Source organism: Panthera onca, chromosome D3, assembly GCF_046562875.1.
Source record: "Panthera onca isolate mPanOnc1 chromosome D3, mPanOnc1 haplotype 2, whole genome shotgun sequence".
Taxonomy (NCBI): Eukaryota; Metazoa; Chordata; class Mammalia; order Carnivora; family Felidae; genus Panthera; species Panthera onca.
Genome location: NC_138350.1, coordinates 80,050,626 through 80,073,213, shown reverse-complemented (window position 1 = coordinate 80,073,213; position 22,588 = coordinate 80,050,626). Strand labels below are relative to the sequence as shown.

The 22,588-nt window shown below is 45.3% G+C and overlaps 2 protein-coding genes and 1 long non-coding RNA gene across 5 annotated transcripts in view; all 3 read left to right on the top strand.

The window, feature by feature from the left end:
- The window catches only part of KDSR (3-ketodihydrosphingosine reductase), a 37,055-nt gene extending 33,892 nt beyond the window's left edge, over positions 1 to 3,163 (top strand). For both annotated transcript variants that reach the window (XM_078435163.2, XM_078435162.2), the window contains one exon: positions 1,570 to 3,163. In XM_078435163.2, the coding sequence (XP_078291289.1) occupies positions 1,570 to 1,689 (120 nt within the window). In that variant the 3' untranslated portion in view covers positions 1,690 to 3,163. The remainder of the gene's footprint in view (positions 1 to 1,569) is intronic.
- A 798-nt stretch (positions 3,164 to 3,961) lies between these two features.
- Positions 3,962 to 6,395, top strand: LOC145712998 (uncharacterized). The gene is made up of 2 exons (XR_014135908.1): positions 3,962 to 6,128; positions 6,365 to 6,395. It is a non-coding gene; the product is annotated as an uncharacterized LOC145712998 (long non-coding RNA).
- A 5,444-nt stretch (positions 6,396 to 11,839) lies between these two features.
- The window catches only part of BCL2 (BCL2 apoptosis regulator), a 177,377-nt gene continuing 166,628 nt past the window's right edge, over positions 11,840 to 22,588 (top strand). Inside the window, exons 1-2 of one of the 2 annotated variants that reach the window (XM_060614028.3) lie at positions 11,840 to 12,766; positions 12,993 to 13,847. In XM_060614028.3, coding sequence (XP_060470011.3) covers positions 13,275 to 13,847 — 573 coding nt within the window. In that variant the 5' untranslated portion in view covers positions 11,840 to 12,766; positions 12,993 to 13,274. Of the gene's footprint in view, positions 13,848 to 22,588 lie in introns of both variants that reach the window. The other variant, XM_060614027.3, reaches the window with a different exon arrangement.

Genomic DNA, 22,588 nt, shown 5'->3' with positions numbered 1-22,588 from the left:
TGCTGGCCCTCTCGCCTTGCCTTTTTCCAGCCTCCCTTTGGTTCTTAGTTTTTTCAGCGTTGTCCTGACATGCCCTTCCGAGAACCAGTGTTCTCAGGGCTCCCTCGGAGCAACAGCGGCCCCTGTGCCACATGCCCCTCTTTGCCCGCCCCCCGCGCAGCCATGCTGTCCTGTGGGCAGGGCCTCCTGAGATTCGCCTCCACATCTCCATCGAGGGTGCATCCAGAGTCTAGACTGCCGTGGCCCCCTCCGCTGATTTCTACCCAGACAGATGAGGAGTTAGCTCGTCTTCACACCCTCCTCCTGCTTACAGCCACCTCCCTTCTATTCGCACCCCCCCTTTTTACTTCTGTTGCGATTTGGGTTAGATCTGTATTTGAGGTCATCATTATTTTGGCTATTTAAATGCTATTCGCAGCCGAACTCTGTATTACACATTATCAATTTTCCTTTCTTGTGCAACCTTTTGTTTTCCCCGGAACCATTATTGGCCTTTTTCTATGTATGATTAACAATGACCGTCTTCATTTCCTCTCTGGCATATCAGGCACTCTGTCACTTTCCCCTTCTGGAAGGAATCCTTCCTGGAGCCTCTGAGCCACCCGTCAGGACTGACTGCCGCAAGTCCGGGAGTCCCCTCTGCCTCTCATCTGGGCCGGGTCCCCCGCCTCCTGGGTCACATGACATTGTTTTTCTTTGTTGACCGCTTAATGTGCCTTTTTAACTCTTCTAATACTTTTCTGGAAAAGGGCACGTGGGAGGCAAGGTTTTTGAGAACGGGTGTATTTGAAAATGCCTCTCCTTGTGTTTCTAGGAATTTAAAAAATTCCTAGGGAGAGCGCAGTGGCAGAAAGAGTGACAGTTAATGGACATCCGCTGTCTCAACTGGACGCAGTAATTACCTCCTCCAGCTGGTTGTCTTTCCAATTATCTAATAAGCTCGTGGAGGGCAAGCACGGTGTCTTTCTCCCCACAGTGTTAGCGCTGAGCATGCGGTCTGACTTTTGCGATCAGAACGTAAGTCTTGCACCACAAAGCGTTAATGGTAGTTTGGATATTTGGGATGCTGGAGTGGCTCTTCCCTAGCTGGTAGAACCCTAGGACTAGTGGGAATACCTATTTTTGTTGTTTGTATAATTTGAGTTTATTAATCGGACAAATATTTCGCTGTGACACCTCTGAACGACACGTGCCGTCCAGGGGTGCAGAGCGGACAGCTCCTGTCCTCTGTGTTCTCCTGACACTTCCGGGGTTTTCATCGTGCCTATCCTTGGAGCAGATTGGAAGATGTGTCTTAGAAACCGTTTATCAGGGGCACCCGGGTGGCTCAGTTGGTTAAGCGTCGGACTTCGGCTCAGGTCACAATCTCCCGGTTCGTGAGTTCAAGCCCCACATTGGGCCCTGCATGCTTGGGATTCTCTCTCTCCCTCTCTCTCTGCCCTTCTTCCGCTCATGTTCCATCTCTCTCTCTTTCTCTCTCAAAAGAAACAAAACTTAAAAACAAACCCTTGAAGAGAGCTGTTGTTTTGTGCTGTCGGACGAGCTCAGGGGTCTGTCTCTGTCTTGCAGGTGGTTACCATGGGCCTGTTCCGCACCATTGCTCTGTTTTACCTGGGAAGTTTCGACAGCATAGTCCGTCGCTGCATGATGCAGAGAGCGAAATCTGAAGTTGCAGACAAAACTGCCTAATTCTTACCCCGGGAGAAAAGACTGTTTCTAAATAATCTGAACAGCCTGCTGCTTAAAGGGACCCAGATTGTGGCCTACAGCCACTTAAATGTGTTGCTTTTGAATCTGTGAGATAGGACCGGCGCTCTTCAGATACCTGGCTCAGGCGAGGGGATAGATGTTCAGCGCCCGGTGATATTATTAATACTATGCAAATATGGAACGGGAGGCCCCTGATCGTCTGAGGCGGAGACATGAGGATCGTATGGGACCAGAGGGCCCGTGAGCAGGGGAAAGAACGTCATTCCAGAGTGATCATTTACATTTTTCTATTTATTCTCTTTTTCTTCCTCCACTGAGATTAAGCCCAGAAATGTACCTTATGATACATAGGACGACGTCTCGAGGACATTCTTAACCTTCCACGAAAGGCAGTCTGTGGGTTTGGGGAGCCTTTTTTTTTTCCCCCTTCTTTTTAACATGGTGTATTTGATTCAAGAGGAGTTTCACACATTGCTGGAGACTCTGAATGCACGAGAGAGCCCCTGACTCCCTGTGCTTCTGGTGGAAACTCGTGGCTTCTCTCTCTCTTTGATCCCGTAAAACTACAGGGGGATGAGAGAGGGCAGTGCAGTGGAAGGGAAGGAGAGAAGTATCCTCCAGTAGGAAAAATCACGCTTTCCTGCCTTCTTTAGATAGACGCGAATGCTTAGAGCACTTCTCATTTTTCATTCACGGGGAAAGGCAGCCTCCCCCAATTTTTTCTGAAGAGAAATAAAATCTTAGAAGCTTAAAAGTTTACAATTTCTTCAATAGCCATGGTGACGTGGAGCCCGCCCATTCCGTTAGAGGGCTCTTTCCATTCTTCCCATCCCTTCCTTTCCAGTTTTGCTGATACTGCTATACTATTTTTGTAAAAAAACAAAAACAAAACCAAAAAATGGCCAGTGAAAATTTTTTGACTTGACTTTTTAAATTAACTCATGAGTTAATTAAAGCACGAAAAAACTTAGAAAAGCGTGACATTCTTCTCGTAGCATACATGTAGCTTTTAGGAAAGGCTGATGAGCGTCCATGTATGGTTTCCTCATTAAGAAAAAGAAGATAGGACAGGGCCGAGCTCACAGATCCTCATCTTGGCAAGAAAATGATCACCCATCGTTTCTGTGATTCCTGCGGACCCAGAGAACCTTCTCTCCATGCCCCATGGTAAGGAAGCCCAGTTATCACTCCTGTCACATAGCCCTGGAGCCCTCTCGGCCCCGTGACTGCCGTTTTTAGATCCCAAGCTCCGTTGCTCAGTTTAGTGGATTTCTACAATAAAGTGCCTCTGATGAGTTTGGCCGATGTTCCCTGCTTCACGCCATCACTGTACTTGCTACCCTGCTGAAGGCAAGTCACCTTCCTCATAATGCTACCCCCCCCTCCTCCTTGCATACACAAGTATGCATATACTATGCATACAAAAGATTAAAGACTTAAAAATTATAGCCAACCTTTTTTGCTCTTGAGTTTTTGGCTCTCTTGACTTCAAAATGACTTCTTCTTCTTTTTTTTTTTTTTTTTTTTTTTAAGTAAGATGTTTCATGGCTTTATTTCCTGGTGTTCTTTTAATGAGGATCTGGGAATGGCATACTTTAACACTGACAAAGTTAGAAGAAATTATTATCGAATATATACGTTGCTTGGAATGACTTCATTGCAGTTTGTGGGGGTGGGTTGAGCCACAGTACTTTCATGATTCAGTCTCCTACAGCCACTGTTTATTGTTTGCAAACTATGTTAGGTCGTATTTCACAGCCTCTGAGAGAGAGTAATGACTGTGTCTCCTTAATGTACGGAAAACATTTATGTTAATATCGGGATGTTTCTCACTTGTATTTGTTTCTCCCCTAAATGTTCCTTGAATATCAGCACTTTCTACTGCTGGTCTATATGAAAATCTAGTCCAAGATGGTGTCTCATTTAATACAGTTAACTATTTAACCACAGTTATTTCAATATACACTCCTCAAGTTATCCTCATAGACTGTACTGTTATTACCTCCAGGGAATCTGCTACCTGAACAAACTGAAGAGCCCCTGTTCCATGGTGGGAACTATTATCCCCAGCCCACTGGAAGCTCTCTCACGAGAGCAGATTTTGTTTAGACCAAAATGTCAGGGAATGGGCTTTTTTTGTCAGAGATGTCAAAGGGCCAAAGCTCTGTATCCAGAAAGCTTTGAAAACTAAGGTGGTTTTTTTTTTTTTTTTCCTCTTTCTAAATTTAGTGCCATTATTCACTTGTATAGTTTTGATTTATCCATTTCATCTACTACTCATTTTTCCTGAAGAGACACTAGTGGGTTTAATTGTAGGTATTGCCCCGGATTCTGTGGAGATGTTCCATAATATCCAGTGTATGTCCCATATACCTTTTCCAAATCTAACAAATTAAGAAATCTGAAACACATCTGGCCCTAAGGGTTTGGTAAAGGATTATAGAAATTCAGCAGCATCACGCAAAGATCTGACTTCATCCGAAACATGAAAGTATGACAAAGGCAAATTCTATTTTTTATCTTCTTTGGCTCAATTTTTATTCTTTTTTTTTTTTTTTTTACGTAGACTTGTGTTTTTGCTCAGGGGAAGGAAAACAAAAAACCATGAGTCAGATTGTTCAGGAAGCTATTGGCTTTTTTTTTTTTTTTTTTTTTTTTAAAGGGGTCATTGATTCAACAGAAGTGTCTATGCCTTACCTGTGGCAGAAAGAGTTTAATTACAATTCTGATGAAATGTTGGCTTTCTGTTTGTAGCCAACAACAGTTTATTATGTGAGTGTTGGTTCTAAATCTTGTCTCTGCCGGCTTTGGTTTTATTGTTTTGTTATAGCGTATTTGCGAGTATATTTATTTAAAAATGCCTGATGTCATTCATCCATAGAAATACCAAAATATATTCAAGGACCCTTCATTACTAAAAAAGGTTTAAAAAGGTTTTTTTTGTTTTTTTTTTTTTTTACAAAAAAACCAAGTCGAGGTAATTGTTCTTTTCTGTATTTTTTAATATTTAATTTTCAAAGCTGAGAGAGGGAGAATTAAAAATGCTGTCCATAATGGCCTCTTTACGTTAATATGTATATACGTTTAGTTATAAATCTGTTTGTTAAACCGTATATTGTCGATTCTTGGAAGTGAAACATTGAGAGACCGTTTCTAATATTTAGATGACAAAAACATTTAGGAAGTAGTTGCTTCAATTCAAAGAATTGTACGTCTTTGTCTTTCTAGAAGAAGGCAATACCATGATAATTTTTTTTACTGAATTATATCATCAACAGATTTAATTTTATTATGTCATGTTCTAATTTAAACATGTCTTACTCACATGAGGACACTTTTAAATATTCATAGTTTTTGACATACGATGCTTTGTATCTTTCTCATGTCCTTAGTTCTTATTAGTAACTCAGTTTTAAAAAGTACATACTAAACATAACCTTCCATATCCTGGACTAAATCTTGCTTAGTTCGCTGCAGTGATGGCAGATTTGATATTTTGAAGAGGAGTTCATAGCTATTATATTTTACACTTGCTTGATGGGCAACTTTAAAGACATTTTTAAAGTGTAAGAATGCACATGGCTATTTTGATATATATTAGAACTTGTGTTTGCTACTTTGGAAGCTTTTGTGGCAGAATTGTAACCTAATTTTCATATCTTGTATTTCTGAATCACAACAAAAAAATAAAGGGGGAACAAGCTTTACAGATTTGAGAACTTATTTTTCTAGAAATTTGCATTTTTAAGAGACAGTGAATTAAGCAAAACACAGATCTCTTTCGTGATGTTATCCTCACCTTGCATCCTAAACATTGGTAAGGCTTGGTTTCGATCATTTTCTAGGAAGTAATATTTTCAGAGTAAGTACTTGGTATTGTGAGCCCTCATTTCAAATACATTCTGTGTTTGTGTGACTCAGATTGGGGGGGGGGGGCAGATACCTGAGTAAAAGGATAAGAAATGTGGAATTTAGTAAAGTTTCCTAATGTCATTATGTTTCATATAAAAACAAATAGATTTCCCATACTTTCTTTTTAAAAATTTGTAAATGTTCATTTATATTTGAGAGAGAGAGAGAGAGAGAGACTGTGTGTGAGTGGGGAAGGGGCAGAGAGAGGGAGACACAGAATCCGAAGCAGGCTCCAGGCTCTGAGCTGTCAGCACAGAGCCTGATGCAGGGCTCGAACTCACGAACCACGAGATCATGACATGAGCCAAAGTCAGACGCTTAACCGACTGAGCCACCCAGGCGCCCCGATTTCCCATACTTTAACCCTGCATATATTAACAATGAAATATCTCTTAGATGCTGAGGGGCACAGAAGACTGATATATAAAATAACATGCCTTAATATTTCTCAGTCCTCAGGTGGGAAAATTTGGTTTACATTGTGAAGAGATTCTTTGGACATCTTGGTTTGCAAGCTTAAGCTTTCTTTAAATTTTTTTTTTTCAACGTTTTTTATTTATTTTGGGGACAGAGGGAGACAGAGCATGAACGGGGGAGGGGCAGAGAGAGAGGGAGACACAGAATCGGAAACAGGCTCCAGGCTCCGAGCCATCAGCCCAGAGCCCGACGCGGGGCTCGAACTCACGGACCGCGAGATCGTGACCTGGCTGAAGTCGGACGCTTAACCGACTGCGCCACCCAGGCGCCCCAGCTTAAGCTTTCTTTAAATTTGAGCAACATCTGTACATTAATGGCACACGACATCCCTTCTATGATTTTCACACGGAGGTGTTTAAAAAGGAAAAAAAAATATTTCTTTTGTTCCACTCCTGTTGTATACCCCCCGATTTCCCCTCTTTGAACATATTTATTGAGTGCCCGTGATGAGCTCGGCATCTAGGCACCCAGGGATACCATCTGCATAAAGAGTTTGTCCCTCCGTGGTGGTGATTACATTTCTCGTTTCTTGCGTCCCTGTGCCTTCATCCCTCTGAAGGCTCTACAAGTCTTCCTGGAGAAAGAGGAACCACTCCCCCATGCCTTTCTTCAGCTTGGGGCCTCTGCATTTTACGCCACAAATGTTTGAATGTCAGAGACTATTCTAGGCTGGGAATGCACAAAGGAAAAATACAGTCCTTGTCCTCAAATAGTTTGTAATCTACAGAGGAAAACATATGCCAGAAATTACACTGTGAATCTGACAATAGCTATGATTCACAGATCGTAATTAACATTGAAACACGTAGCCCGTGCCAGTCACTGTTGTGAGCGTATCACATTTAATTCATTTCAATCATACACTAACCCTCAAGTGGTACTACTTATACCCCCCTGTTATACGGAGGGGCACAGGCAGAGAGAGGTTAGGTAACTATCCCAAGGTTATAGCTGCTAAGTGACGGAGCCCAGACCCAAACCCCTGTTTTCTGACTTTTAAGTTTCTCTCCTCAGTACCGACCCTCTTGTGGGCTCGTAGGACTGCCCAGGGAGGTGAGGCATGGTCTCACAGGGGAGGAAGTTCTGGAGACGAGACGTGAGGAATGAGTAAAAATTTGTTACGAGAAGATTGGGTGCATTTCAGCGAGACAAGCAGACGTACAGGGCAGAAGACACGGGGGATTTCGGCGGATTCCAGAAAACACACAGTTCATATAGCTGCAAGAAGGGGAGACGTAAGGAAAGGGTGGTACCCAGGTGGGAGACCTGCACCAGATCATTCCATGCAGAGGAGTTGAGATTTTAACCTATGAAGAACTTCGAGCGGAAATATGAAATGGCCAGATTTGAGCTTTAAGAAGATCATGGTTTTGGGGAGCCTGCGTGGTATAGTCGGTTAAGCGTCTGACTTTTGGTTCAGGTCATGAGCTCACCGTTTGTGCGTTCAAGCCCTGTGTTGGGCTCTGTGCTGACAACTTGGAGCCTGGCGTCTGCTTCGGAGTCTGTGCCTCCCTGTCTCTCTCTCTCTCTCTCTCTCTGCCCCTTACCTACTTGTGCTCTCTCAAAAACAAGTAACAAACATGTAAAAAGATCATGGTTCCCCATGAACCATAGGGAACCATGGGGTTGCTGGGCCCTTGAGTCTTGGCGTAAACAATTCTCATTAGTTTGAAAGATCCCATATTGGATACATAGTTACTCGTTGAGTTGTGTGCTCAAAAGATGTCTCTTAACCTCCAGTATCTGTGAATGTGACCTTACTTGGAAATAGGGTCTTTGCAGATACAACCAAGTTACGATGAGGTTATTAGGTTCCTAATCCAATATGGCTGGTGCCCTTAACAAGAACAGAAAACAGACACAGAGAAGGCCAGGTGACAACAGAGGCAGAGATCAGAGTGACCCAGGTGCATACCAAGGAACACCAAGGGTTGCCAGCCATCACCAGAAGCTAGGGAGGGGCAAGGAAAGGTTTTTCCCTAGAGCCTTCAGAGAGAGCATGGTCCAGCTGACACCTTGATCTTGGACTTCAAGCCTCCTGACTTGTGGGAGAATAAATTTCTGGTTCAAGTCGCCTAGTCTGTGTGGTACTTTGTTACGGCATCCCTAGGAAACAAAAATATTAACCTTACTTTCTCTAAATGTGTTCATCAGTAAGTAATATCTGGGAGATGCTGTGCTCTGTGCTAAAGTGCATAAGGGAATAAAAGTCATGACACAGAAGAGTAAATTCTTTGCCAATTTCCCCTCTATGCTGTGGTGTTTTACCTTGTCTGGTTCCACTCCTGCAGTTTCAGTCCAATGAGAGTAGTAGCCATTTGAAAAATAGAATTTCCCTTTCTTATTTTACTTCACTCTAAATGCCAAGTCGTGAATTTCAAAGGGAAAAAATTTGCCATGAGTAAATTTCCTGCACTTGCCTTTGCAAACCGGAAGGAAACACTATTTGCCCACTATTACCCTCACACAACAGAAGGATTTATCTGTCTGCAGTTCGTTGCCTAGTTTCAAAGGTGGTTGCTCAATTATTCTAAACATTTTTTTGAGGTTGAGGGCCCACCATAAATTAGGTAGGTGTCTCAGTTAAAGCAAGGCTTGTTGGTTTAGATTTGGCAAAAGAGTTTTCTCGTGATGACAAGGGTGGTTTGAGAGCACATAGCTGATGAACTGGGTTCCAGAAGACAAGGCTCTGGAGCAGCAATGACTCGGGAGCAGTATTACTGTTAGCAACTAATGCTAATTGGGAATTAGTATAATAATAATAATAATAATAATAATAATAATAATAATAATATATAATAAATTACCAACAACATAGGCAAACCATCTGAAGGCACATGACACTACTTAGCATCAGAGTTCATAATATATATGTCCATTGTATCTCGATAAAGCGGGAAACAACAGAGAAGACACCTGAAGTTGGAATTTAGCATTTTGGATTGCTTGTCTGGGCCTGGAAGATGTTTGGTTTTTTTCCAATTTTTTAAAAATTTAGTAGTAATATTTACAACATGCCTGTATTGAAAATTTGTATGTCCAGATCGGAATAATGTCCTTCTTGAATTTCATAAACTTTGGAAGTGTTTATACTGGCGATGGAGGAAGAGAACTTTCTGAATGATACTGATACTGTTAAACATCAACCAGTAGGTGGCGAAACCTGGCAATAAAAAGCTTTTTGTTTGGCAGACTGGTGAATAAAGAAGGAAAACACAGGCCTCTCAGACTCTTGATACAATCTCTATTCCCTGCATCTTGTTCTTTTCCCTTCCTGGTGCTACCCGACCAGAATCCAGCCAGGCGAAGCTGGCCGAAGGGTAGCCCATTGGCTCTTAAAAGTGGAAGACATCCTGCAAAGTCAAAAGCTTGTAGCGCATACAGGTGAAAGGTTGTTGGAAGGTGTCAGGCACAGATCTAGGATTCAAACCCAGGACTCCTGACTCAGGCCAGGGCTCTCGCCACTCCCTCGCCAGTACCCAGAGACAAACAGTTAATCTACACATTTCCTACAATACTTGCCCTCACGCTTTAAGATGGAATCTAATAACCAAATCTGAATGCAGGAATGGTTTCGCTCTTCCTGTACAAAGAAAGTTCAGGACAGTCCTGTGGAATATATAATCTTAGGCAAGGACTGTAATGCAGACCTGTCCTGAGAATGTCTGCTGATGGCCGAGATGCCACAGAAGGAGTAAGTCTTAGAGAAACCTGTAAAGTGAGGCTCTATGGGAGCAAAGGAGGGAAAAAAATAAGGAGACTTTTCTTCCTCTGGGAATGGGAGATCCATTTCCTTCTGGGAGGGGGGGGCTTCTTTGCAGAAGTACAATCTCTTCTCCAGCTCTGTCGTCACATTTCCTCACTCACATGCTGGGTCTCAGAAGCACTAAGGCTTTCAATTCCTCTTAAGTAATTTTGGGGGGGTTAAAGCAAGGTTCTGAGCTGATCCTTAAACTATAATGTTGTGGCATTGGTACAGGTTTCTACTATTTCCCTGAGAACATGTATCCCGGGTCAGTCTATGCCCAGTGTCTATCTCCAGGCCAGAACCTGTCCGCCACCCCCACCCCACCCCACCCCATTGCCATGTCACAGCCATTAGGAAGTAGGAAGGAGGACCTTCCTTCATTCCTTGCCTGGATAAGTTTGTACAAGGCACCCATTCCTACATGCAAGAGCTTGGCACATTGGTTGACTGGGTATGATAAATGAAATGAAAGTAATTTGTGCTTATTTTGCTTAAGAATACACGCTTTGATTTTAGACTAGGAATGAGACAAAATAAAGATGATGCCAGAACATGTTTGTACACATTGCAGTGCTCATTTGTCACGTTTCTATGAGCACCGTAATCCAGCGTCCCTATATGCTTATGTTTGAGCCCTGTTAGGTAAGCCGCTGTGCTTTCAATAAACACTTTTTTTCTTGGCACTTTATTTGTCAAAGACTTTTAGAGACAGAAAATAGTTAAACATGCACAACTCGTTTGTCCTCTTGTGCCTTTTTCTCCTAGGGGCTATTCATGCTGATGAATGAACGAGTGTGTGTGCTTGTGTGTACAATGTATCTGTAGGTAGTGTGTGTGTGTAGATAACTCGAGGAGGTGCAGCCATCTAGCATTGGCTGCGGGGCGACCCCAGAAGCCTTGGGAAACCGACCCACGCTGGTGTTAGACCGTGGGCCCGAAAGTCACCCTGGAGACCTCTGCAGCGTCCAGCCCCAACCGTCGGGGGCAGAGGAAAAACATTTGCTTAGCCATTTTAAAGCCCTTGATATCCTTGACTGGCCCCTCGCTGGCCCGCTGGGAGCCATGTCTGGCCTTGGTCACGGACGGGGTCTCCAGGGTGTGCGTCCTACCTGCACACCTAGGAAGCGGACTTGAAAGTAAACACTCCTCCTGGGGCTTCCCTTGCCTCTCTTCACGGCCGAGGGCCCATTGCTCGGGGGCAACAGGGGCCTGGGTCTTCTCCCTGGCAGCTGCCAAGAGCTGGTACCACGATGTGAACGTACGTACGTACGTACACACACACACACACACACACACACACACACCACCACACACACTCGGTTGAAAGGGTCAAAGCAGTTCCCGGCACTTACACACACCACACACGCACACACTAGGTTAAAAGGGTTGAAACGATTCCCGGCGCTTACACACAGCACGCGCGCGCGCGCGCACACACACACACACACACACACACACACACACACGATTAAAAGGGTCGAAGCGATCCCCGGCGCTGGCGTCCTCGGCGCAGCCGCCCGGCCGCCCGCGCGCGGTCCCCCGGGCGCCCCCGGCCCCTCGCGGGCCCCCGGGCGCTTGCCGGGCCCGCCGCAGGCCCGAGGAGGCCCCGCGCACACCCACCGCGCCGCCGCCGCGCGGGAGGCCTGCGCCGCCCGCGCCACCCACCGGCCGGGCCGGGCGGGCGGAGCGCAGCGGGCCGGGCGGGCGGGGGCATCGCGGGCGCGCCCTCCCCGGCCGCGGCCCTGCGCGCCATGTGTCCTCGGCGGGGCGCGCCGCTCCCGGCCCGGCCGCGGCTCCTTTAACCCGGGAAGGGGAGCGGGGCGGAGGGGCGGCGGGGCGGCTCCGCGGAGGGCTCTTTCTTTCTTCTTTTTTTGAATGAACCGTGTGACGTACGTACAGGAAACCGGTCGGTTAGAGAGAATGAAGTAAGAGGCCAGCCCGCCCCCCCCCCCCGCCCCGCGCCCGCCCCCTTCCTCCCCGCCCCCTCCCCCGCCCGCCGCGCTCCCGCCCGCCGCTCTCGGTTTCCCCGCCGAGCCGCCGCCGCCGCCGCCAGCGAAGGTGCCGAGCGCCGGGCCCTCCCCGCCGGCGCGGCCGTCATCGCCCAGAGCGGGTGCGCGGCGGGAGCGCGGAGGGGGCGGCCGCCGCCAGCGCCGCCGCCGCGCAGGAGCAGGAGGAGGAGAAAGGGTGCGCAGCCCGGAGGCGGGGTGCGCCGGTGGGGTGCAGCGGAAGAGGGGGTCCAGGGGGGAGAACTTCGTAGCAGTCATCCTTTTTAGGAAAAGAGGGAAAAAATAAAACCCTCCCCCACCGCCGCCTTCTCCCCACCCCGCCGCCGCACCACACACAGCGCGGGCTTCTCGCGCTCGGCACCGGCGGGCCGGGCGCGTCCTGCCTTCATTTATCAAGCAGCTTTTCGGAAAATGCATTTGCTGGTCGGAGTTTAATCCGAAGAGGATTCCTGCCCCCGTGCCCGGCTCGTCCACCGGCCCCCCGTCCCTGTCCGTCTCCCGTGGAGGCGTGAAGCGGTCCCGCGGATAGAGATCCATGTCTGTGCCCGCGCGTGTGTGTGCGTGTGTAAATTGCCGAGAGGGGGAAAATCACAGGACTTCTGCCAGTACCGGACTGAAAATTGTAATTCATCTGCCGCCGCCGCTGCCTTTTTTTTCTCGTGCTCTTGAGCTCTCCGGTCGGGATTCCTGCGGATTGACATTTCTGTGAAGGAGAAGTCTGGGAATCAAACTGGAAATTCTCCTCATTTGTACCCACCGCACCCCACCCCCGACTCCTGATTCATTTGGAAGTTTCAGAGCAGCTATAACTGGAGAGTTCTGGAGATCGATGGAATCTTTGCCTTATGCATTTGTTTTGTTTTCACAAAAAAGGAAACTTGACAGAGGATCATGCTGTCCTTAAAAAATACAAGTAAGTTCTTTGCACAGGAAATGGGTTTAATGTAACTTTCAATGGAAAACCTTTGAGATTTTAACTTTAAGTGCGTTCGAGTGAGTTGAATTTCCAGGCAGTTTAATACATTCTTTTCAGCCGTGTAACTTGCAGTATATGTCCGGCTTCCACCCAGTGTTTAAAAGGAAAGTGCACCTGATTTTGACTTAGTTTTGTTTTGTTTTGTTTTGTTTTAACCTTTCAGCATCACAGAGGAAGTAGACTGATATTAACAATAATTAATAATAATGTGCCTCATGCAATAAAGATCCGAAAGGAATTTAAGTAAAAATTTCCTGCATCTCATGCCAAGAGGGAAACACCAGAATCAAGTGTTCCGCGTGACTGAAGACACCCCCTCATCCAAGAATGCGAAGCACATCCAATAAAATAGCTGGATTATAACTATTCTTTCTTTCGGGGCCGTGGGGCGGGAGCAGGGGCGAGAGGTGCTGTTGGTCCCCGGCTGCTTTTCCTCGGGGGCAGGATGGCGCACGCTGGGAGAACAGGGTATGATAACCGGGAGATAGTCATGAAGTACATCCACTATAAGCTGTCGCAGAGGGGCTACGAGTGGGATGCCGGGGACGCGGGCGCCGCGCCCCCGGGGGCCGCCCCCGCGCCGGGCATCTTCTCCTCCCAGCCCGGGCGCACCCCTGCGCCCGCCAGGACCTCCCCGCCGCCGCCCCCGGTCGCCCCCGCCGCCGCCGCCGCCGCCGCGGGCCCTGCGCTCAGCCCCGTGCCACCTGTGGTCCACCTGACCCTGCGCCAGGCCGGCGATGACTTCTCCCGTCGCTACCGCCGCGACTTCGCGGAGATGTCCAGCCAGCTGCACCTGACACCCTTTACCGCAAGGGGACGCTTTGCCACGGTGGTGGAGGAGCTCTTCAGGGATGGAGTGAACTGGGGGAGGATTGTGGCCTTCTTTGAGTTCGGTGGGGTCATGTGTGTGGAGAGCGTCAACCGAGAGATGTCGCCCCTGGTGGACAACATCGCCCTGTGGATGACTGAGTACCTGAACCGGCACCTGCACACCTGGATCCAAGACAACGGAGGCTGGGTAGGTGCATGTCCGCTTGAATGTGGGCTGGACGTTACCGATCTGAGGCTGAGAATCCATGGTTGAGTGTGGGTGGGCTTTTGGGCCAAGGGCAGGCAGGCTGATGGGCCAGTGAAATAAAGTCAGATTGCCCGCCCCCGCCCTGCCCGGTAAAGAGCTCTCTCCCTGCCAACCCTACTCTTGATGATTCCTTCTGGCCAAAAGTGGTTTTTCCTCGCTTGCCATCCGTTGAGGTTTAAAGACCCAGCATTTGCTATCCGGTGGGAGCTCGGGGTAAATGGTATGCCTTCAGGGTTTCTCAAACCGGGGGCCCAAGTCTCCCCCCCCCCCCCCCCCCCCACGGGAGACTACTCATGAACTAGACGTCAGGTTGGGTTGGCAGTCCGCATCCTGGCCAAGTTCCCCTGGGGGTTTGTGATTTGTACTAAAATTGGAGAACCACCCAATTAGAAGAACAGACCTCACCAGAGGACTAAGGGCATGCCTTTTCTGACTCACTTGGTAAAATCTGCCCAAAGAGGAAATCTGACGTAGCCCCCTTCCCTGGAAAACTTAGCTGTGTTTGTAAGGAGGTAAGCTGGCTTTCCAAAAGTCCGGGAACTTCATCCCGCGGCGTGTGTGCGGTCATTCCCAGTGGGCACGGCTGAGTGTCTTCAAGAACACTGGGCTAAGGAAACCTTATCTCATCGGTGACACGATTTGTCCTGGCCACATGCTTTGTGTTCTGTTTCCATAACCGGTGTACGATTTTAAAGTTTACTGTAATTGTAGTATCTTTTACTTTTCCCCGGCTAGAGTCCGCATCCTTTGGTGGTCTCCTCTCCTGAAAAAACTTGTGTCTACGATATCCATATAAAGTGTAGAAGGTTTGTGTGTGTGATTCTCTGGGGGAGGGGTCCAGATCCTAAGACTGAAGAATTGTCGTTGAGATCTACATCTTCTATCTAAAATTACGAATTTAGGAAAAAAGCAAAAGGAGTGATTCTTGTCCAAAAATTGTTTCGGGCTTTTTGTTTTAACTTGAAGAACGATTTATGAGAAAGGATGCCACTCAGTGCTTCCTTGTATGTAGTCTCTAGGGAGAATTAGTGATATTATTTTATAGGACCTAACAGGAGCACAAAACCTAGAAATGACTGCAAGTGGATGCAGTTTCAAGGAGCACATTACATATTTTACTACAGTTTACAAGTGTGCTAACATTAAGGCCAAGAAAAAAGAGAAAAAGCCAAGAAAAGTCGATGGCTGACATGAAAATCTGATCCTACTTGGTCAAAGTTGACCAGGTATTGGTGCCACTGTTGAGTGTTTAAAAGTAAAATATCCCCATTTAAATCTCTAAAATGTAAAATGCTCCTCATGAGTTGTTTTGTTGAGATCCCATGTTGTCAGATCTTTAGTAATTGTGGAAGAATTCACTAAAGGGCCAAAGAATATTTTCTTAAATGTTTGGTTGAGTAGGTGGTTTTATTTTTAACCACCATCACCAAAAAGGTACAGAGTTCCAGACTCCAAAAGGATGGTTTTAAGACCAAAGTAAAACTGATTTGACTATTCTACTCTTCTGTATTTTTATGAAAAAATATTTCAAAAATTTCTTTCTGGCTGAAAGGAACCCAAGGTGGCAACTGTCATCTATTAAGTAATTTAATAAACAGAGAGAAAACAGAGCCATAGACATATGTTTATGATAGAGATTAAGACATGACCTGGTCTTTGTTTTGTTGCATTGTAGTATATTAACATCTCATACAACTGAGTTTTCATTTTAAGTGAAGGCTCACTTTTAACTCCTTTCAAAATAGAGTTTTCCTGGGAGAGCCTATCTTTGTGGTCAACAGGTATCTGAGATTGATAAACGTAGAGACTATATTTTATGATGCCAAACCACAATGACATACCGTAGAAAGTGATAAAAAATACTTTGACAAAACCTCTTCTAGTACAAATAAATCATATAGAGGCACAAATAGCTGTTGATAAAATGCGTCGTCTTCAGGACAACATGTAGATGGATGGCTCTTTAGGAAAACAAGGGAATTTGGCAAAAAAAAGGGTATATGTCAGGCAATGTAATCATAAATGAACACTTTGGAATAAAAGTGCTAGCATTTGAGAGTTATAAATGATTTACGTATCCTTTCATATTAAAATACTCTGAATACCAATGGTCAAGTTTCAGAAGAGAGCTAGTACATTCTTCTGACCTTTGACAATGACTCGTGTGGTTTCTAGGCCTCAGTGGATCAGATCCTTTATTGCACATGTAATCATGGGGGCTTGAGATTTGAAGTCCCTTTTTCTCTTTGCTGCTCTTGACGCCAAATCAGTCTTCTGAGATTAAGGAAAACTGTGTGTGTTTCATGTTCCATAACTTGGAGAAAGCAGCGTCTTGGAATGATAGGCGTCTGAGAGATAGTCCCAGAAGCCTACAAATCAAATAAAGACTAAAGAAGAAATTGAGTTAGAGTGGAGTGTGGTTTTATTCCTAAGTCCGAATAAGGCACCGTGTGGCAGCAGGACAGAGGGAGCACAAGACAGTATCGGTTCTGGGAAATGTCTGAGGCTCTGCTACTCCGGGTGTGGTTCACAGACCGACAGCAGGAGCATCACCTGGGAGACCGTCAGACGTGCAGAATCTCCATTCTCACCCCACAGCTAATGAGTCTGAATTGGTGGGTTCACGTGAGATAGATAGAGGCTTTCGGGTGCACGTGAAAATGAGAGACGTTGACCATTACCTACCATTGGTTCCTGGGGACATCTTTTGGGAAAAATGAAAATCTGGGGTGGATCCTACAGCGTCCGATTCCAGTGGCCTCACAGGTTTCTAGTATTGCCTAGAATGTTGAGTATTTCCCAGATGTCCACTAGTGTGATCTGATCCTTGGAAGAAATAAGTTGGAACGAAAGAGAGGAGATAATTTACCGTAAGCTCAGTCTTCTCAAGAATGTTTTTCATGGTAGCTGTGCAGTTTGTATTGGCATTATTGGTCTCCATGAAGTGACATCGCTTTTCTATTCCAATCAAAGGCAGGCGATTTAGCTCTTTTGATATTATTTTAATAGCTCATTAGCTATTATTTCACCCCCTCGTATAACATAGTTTGAGTTCTACAGGTGCATTGAGTGGCCCTCAGATTGCTTCAAGGGGAGGGGGCTCTTACAGTCAAAGCGTTGAGATACAGGAAAGTTGATGGATGGTGAGTGAAACTGATATCTCCCTCCAGGCTGAGAAATGAGACAACATTTAGCTTCATGTCCCAGAAGAGAGTGAGGTGTGGTCTCCTAAAAGAAAGAGGGGGCTTCACAGGAGATTAGCTTCATTCTGTTGATGAGATGGTGGTGGTGTGACTTTTTCTTTTTTCTTTTTTTTTGTCTTTTGGTCTATGTGGTTTAGGACGACAGGAACTTACTTCTCCACATCCAGTAGAGGTTAGCTTCCTTTTTATTAGTTGGTCAGCAGACAGTTTCTGCCTTCTGTGTGCAGTCCAAATCTACCAAAACATTTGATTAATTGGAAAGCAATACCATGCTCATGCCAGTGTGCAAAATACGTGAAAAAGCATCATTTATCTAGCGGCTGAGTATCAGCTGCTTATGGCCAAGTTGGCAGCAGAATGATAGGGATTAAAAATAGTCTGAAGATGATCCAGCCTTAAATAATATTTTTAATGATGAACTTTCCTTGGGAAAGTGTGTTTCTGCCTGCGAAGAATCACATGCTTCCCGGCAATAATTTACTTTGTAGAAAAAACTACATTATCGCCCCTCGAGTTTGCAAGTCACGTGCTGTTGAGAGATTATGTTTCGGGACCTTTGTAAAATTTTATGGTTCACTTAGTTCCCTTTTCTGTTTTAGGGCTTTTGTTGCTATTTAATGTCTGTTAAAAAAACGTGGCTTTCTTTTGTGAATCTTGTTACTTTTCGCTGTGCTTTCTAGTGAGAACTGATTGATCTTTTAGCAATCCTTGATGGAGCTGATACATTTCAGATTGCTTAAATGTCATTGAGCCACACAGCACATCAGGTAACAGAAAGCCACAATTTTTTTTTTTTTTTTTTAAAGCAAACTCTTAAAGTCTTGCCTTACCTCTACTTCCAGTCCTAGTCAGCTTTTTGGAGGAAGGATAAAGTCACTCGTAAGGCAGGTGTGTGGGTGCTGTGTGTATTAACTAGCAGTCGCTCCCAATCAGTTCACCCCACACCCATTGCTGCGGTCACTCATCAGGTTTTAGCAATAGCTGATCAAGGCAGTATCTTAGCACAAGTGCATTTGTGCTGGAAAAACAACACTGTCTTTGTAGTGTACAAGTAGAAAGGTTTTCCCCCCAGAGATATATTGTATTTGAAGTTCAAAGGTTCCGTTAAACCTTTTTAAGGTAATCTAATATCACCTTATTCAGGTATAGCCATAACCTCGAAAGCTGGTCACCCTTTCCCCCAGCTACATACAGGAGACCACTCAGTGAATTTACTTCACTCCGAAGCTTTCCTTTCATTCTCCTTGGTTTGATTCAAACAATATTAGCGTTTCACATATAAACAGGATTAACACTGAAAATCATCCAAGGACTAAGACAATTGTTGGACAGACATGATTGCAAGGCTTTATGTGCCTGGCCCTGGGTTGGGTTGAGGACACAGGAAAGAGAGCTTTACCTCTGCCCTGGATGACCTCACAGGCTCGTGTTGCAGGTGTCTAAGTAAACTCATAGATACTCGCAGCCTTATAAACACGATCCCGGATTCTAGGACTTAGAGAGAAAAAGGAAAAAACAAACCAACATATATTATTCTGCATACACTTCAGTCATTGTCTAAAAAAGTTACTTCTAACCATATGGCTGTTCATGTGTACATTAGGATTTAAATAGGAGGAGAAATGTAGATAATTTAAAAAATACAACACAAACACTTAAGAATACTGAAAGGCGGGGGGTTCCCTTGTTAAATGTTTACCCATTAAGCACTCTTAGTACACATTAAGAAGACTTAATAAACACCTGTCTTCAGTTTTTAAAGTATTTCCTTAATTCTTTGTATGTAAAAGACAATCAAGTCTTTGATTAGGATGATTAGAATAATTTAACTTGAAGAACTGTCTTTTTCTTAAATCATCCTTGTATGCAGAAAAATACAGGTTGATTTTGAACAGAACAGGGGCTCTTCCTTGGGGAGAGATTTTTTTTTTAATAGGATTTATTGTTAAGTTAGCTAACATACCGTGTATACAGTGTGCTCTTGGTTTGGGAGTAGATTCCCATGATTCATCACTTACGTACAACACTCAGTGCTCATCCCAACAAGTGCCCTCCTCAGTACCCATCCCCCATTTCCCCTGTCCCCCACCCTGCCATCAACCCTCAGTTTGTTCTCTGTATTTAAGAGTCTCTTATGGTTTGCCTCCCTCTCTGTTTGAAACTATTTTTTCCCCTTCTCTTCCCCCATGGTCTTCTGTTAACTTGGGGAGAGATTTTTTTTTTTTTTTAAAAAGCTTTTGTTTTCTTTTGTTTTAGGTTATGGTACTGTTTCATTTACTGAGTGGCATCTCTTCCAAAACTGTTTATAGAAATTTCTAGTCCACGGTAGCATTTGTGTTCCTGAAGGGCAGGCGTCGTACTGTCTACCTGCTGGCACTCGCGGTCCTCCTTCTTTACAGGAGACGGTCAAACTTTGGAAATTACGACAAAGCCTTTTTTCATTTTAGAAAGTATTTCTGTAGGCTACAGCTTGGTCTGATATACGCTCAACTCTATGGTGCTGACATTTCTCTGCTTTTTACTTTAACCCAGCTGTCCTTCAGTGAGAATGATGATTGAATGATTGTTTCTATCTCTCCAAAACCATTTGGGCTTTCTCGTGGGGACCCTACCCCCACCTGCCCATCATTCCACCACCAGGAGGCCCGGGTGTAGCTCTCTCTTCCCTCCCTACACAGTCGGCGTCGAATTCACCTGAAGAAAAGAGCATCATGCCTCAAGTACCAGCAAGAGGGAGCGGAAAAGGGCCCTTCAGGGCTAGAAAATCACCTCTCCTCCAGTCTTGCTGTAGCAGGACGAGGCAGAATTCTGTCAGCAGATCCGATGCTTTCCCTCCAGAGATCATGAATTCCAACCACGTGCGGGGGGGGGAAAAGATAGCATCTGCTGGCGGAACTCTTACTTGCTCTGATCTCTGCAGTGTGAGATTAGAAGGCTTATCCTCCAGCCATAGATAAGTTTTGACTAACGAAAACAGCTCAAGTAATGTATTCGAGACTTCTTCCCCAACCGCCCTCTCGAACCTGTTAGAAAGGGAATCTCCCTGCCATGCTGGGGTGACCCTTTGTAGCAACGTACGAAGCGCCGCTTGGGTGATTTTCTTGGGCAATTGACCGGATTCGCTGAGCCATTTCTCTGCGGAATGTGGACCTCTCTTACACATGACACATAGAACATGCACTTCGCTGGGAAACCGTTGGGAAAATTTGTGTTCTCGTTCTGTTCCCTGTTTTGCCTTCCGAATTTCAGGGATAAAGCCATATTCCATTTTTAGTTAATAATCAGCTCATTGGCTCTCTGGGGCTTTGGCATAATGAGTCAGAAGCTTATGACTGACCCCACTCTCCTCTTTACTCTGTCTCCTGAAAACAACCCGGGGACCCACTGTGTCAAGTGAAGCTTTAATATTTCAAAGGAGATTTTCCATTGAGACTAATACAGCTTTCTTGTGACACTTCCAATTACTATCTCTCTGTTTTTAACTGTCTCTTCTTAAGCTGTGGAAACATCGAGAGCCTGCGACTTTTAATGCTCAGAGGACCAAACAAGGGATCAGTGTCATAGGCCGTTTCTTTTTGACTTTTCCCATCACCTCGTAGCTGAGAATGAAGATTTCTCTGCCTGTATGACACCACGAAGGTTGTATCTGTGGAGTCACTCTAGAATTGAATTGCGGCCAAATGTTCCATTCAGGTGCATTCGAATTTTCCAGGCGAATGTGGGGCAAATACTTAGTACTCTTAATTCACTGCCTAGTTGCTCTATATATTACCTTCTTACGATTAGAATAGGAATAAAATTAACTGCAAATTATAGCCTCAGCTTTGGAGATTGATTTTTTATCCTTTAAGGAAAGAAGAAAGGTCAGTCCATAAATGATGCCAGTTGGCACTTCTGAGTCTAAAGTTTCAGGACTCCCTCCTAGTCATTTCCGTTGTGAATTCCTGCCAGTATCTCTTTCTCTCCCTCCCTCCCTCCCTCCCTCCCTCTCTCTTTCTTTCGTTTTAGGACTGAAAACTTTTGGAGGTGGCTTTGAGTTTTTTTCATAACAAAATTATAAGGAAAGTGAGGCAGGGCCACTTACTAAATATTAAAGTGACAGTGCGAGAAGAAAATGGCGTGAGGAAGTCTTCTCAAGGAAAATGAGCAATTGTTTACAAAGCTGAACTCACAAAGGGCAGAGAGAGAAATGGAAAGCGTTATGAAGATCTCGTGATTTTGTGTATCAGGCACCTTAATACTCGCCTCCTAGGTGCGAGGTTCTATGCCAGGTGTTTTAGCTGAGTAAAAAAATGTGTCAGATCAACTTTGTCTTCAAGGAACTTACCAACCAGTAGTGGGACTAAAGAGATGTAAATTGCTATGATCTTTGCCACTCTTTAGTGGGCAGAGAGCTCTGGTCCAGCTGGAAGGGGAAATGGAAGAGGTTCATGAAGGAGGTAGTAGGAGATCTGGAGAGATCTGGAGAGAGGGCATGTTAGATAACTGGACTCGAGACGTCAAAGCAGACAGGAATGTGTGAGGTGTGATTGGGGAATAGTGGGAATAGTAAAGAATCTGGCTTGGTTGGGGCGTAGAGATCACTCATGCGGTATGACTGGGCCCCAAGCTGAGAGGGTTGTATTTAACTTGGTAGAAAGTTATATCGAAACGGTTATGGAAAGGATATCGAAACGGTTCTGAGGCAAGGCGGGATGTGTGGGCTTGTGGGAGATCGCTGGACACTGGGAGACCAGATAGGAGGTTTGAACCATGGTGGCAGAGTGGGGAATGGAAAAGATGGGGGGCAGATATGGGGGAAAGGCCTGACAACAGATTGAAGAAGCCAAGGACTCTGGTCTGAAACCCAGCTGGTTCAAAAAATGATATTGTCCTCAAGAGAGAGAGGACAGTCGCTGTTTGGTGGGATAAAGGGGATGAAGTTAATTTTGGACATTTTGAGTTTCCAACCTGGGCGTCCAACCCACGTGGAAATGCCCAACAGCAGTTGGCCTTAACGATCTGGAGCTCAAGAAAGAATCTGGGGCAAGAATACAATATGCCTTTCCCCCCACACCATGTAGATTTCCCATTTCCTTCCTTCATTTCCAAAAGTGGTCCTAACTGCCCATGCTGAATGCATACCGCTTTTCTCCAGAAGTCCTCCATAGACCTCTGTGGATTGGATGAAGGTGGTTAACTTGGGAGTTCTGCTGTTCAAAGCTTGGCTTCCCACTCCCAGTTTGCCTCCTGAAAAAGCAATTCAACTGGAGTCAAATTCGTGTTGTTCCAGTATCTTAATAATGACCACCATTTGTGGAGGTCTTCTAAAATCAAAGTGTTCTCCTCCACTTCCTCACTTAATGAAATATTTCTCTTATTATATTTATCCTCTACCCAGCAGAGTAGGTACCAGGCACACACAGTAATTGTGTATTGAATGAATGAATGAATGAATGAATAAAAGATTATGTGAGAGGGACTTTGATCATCTAACTC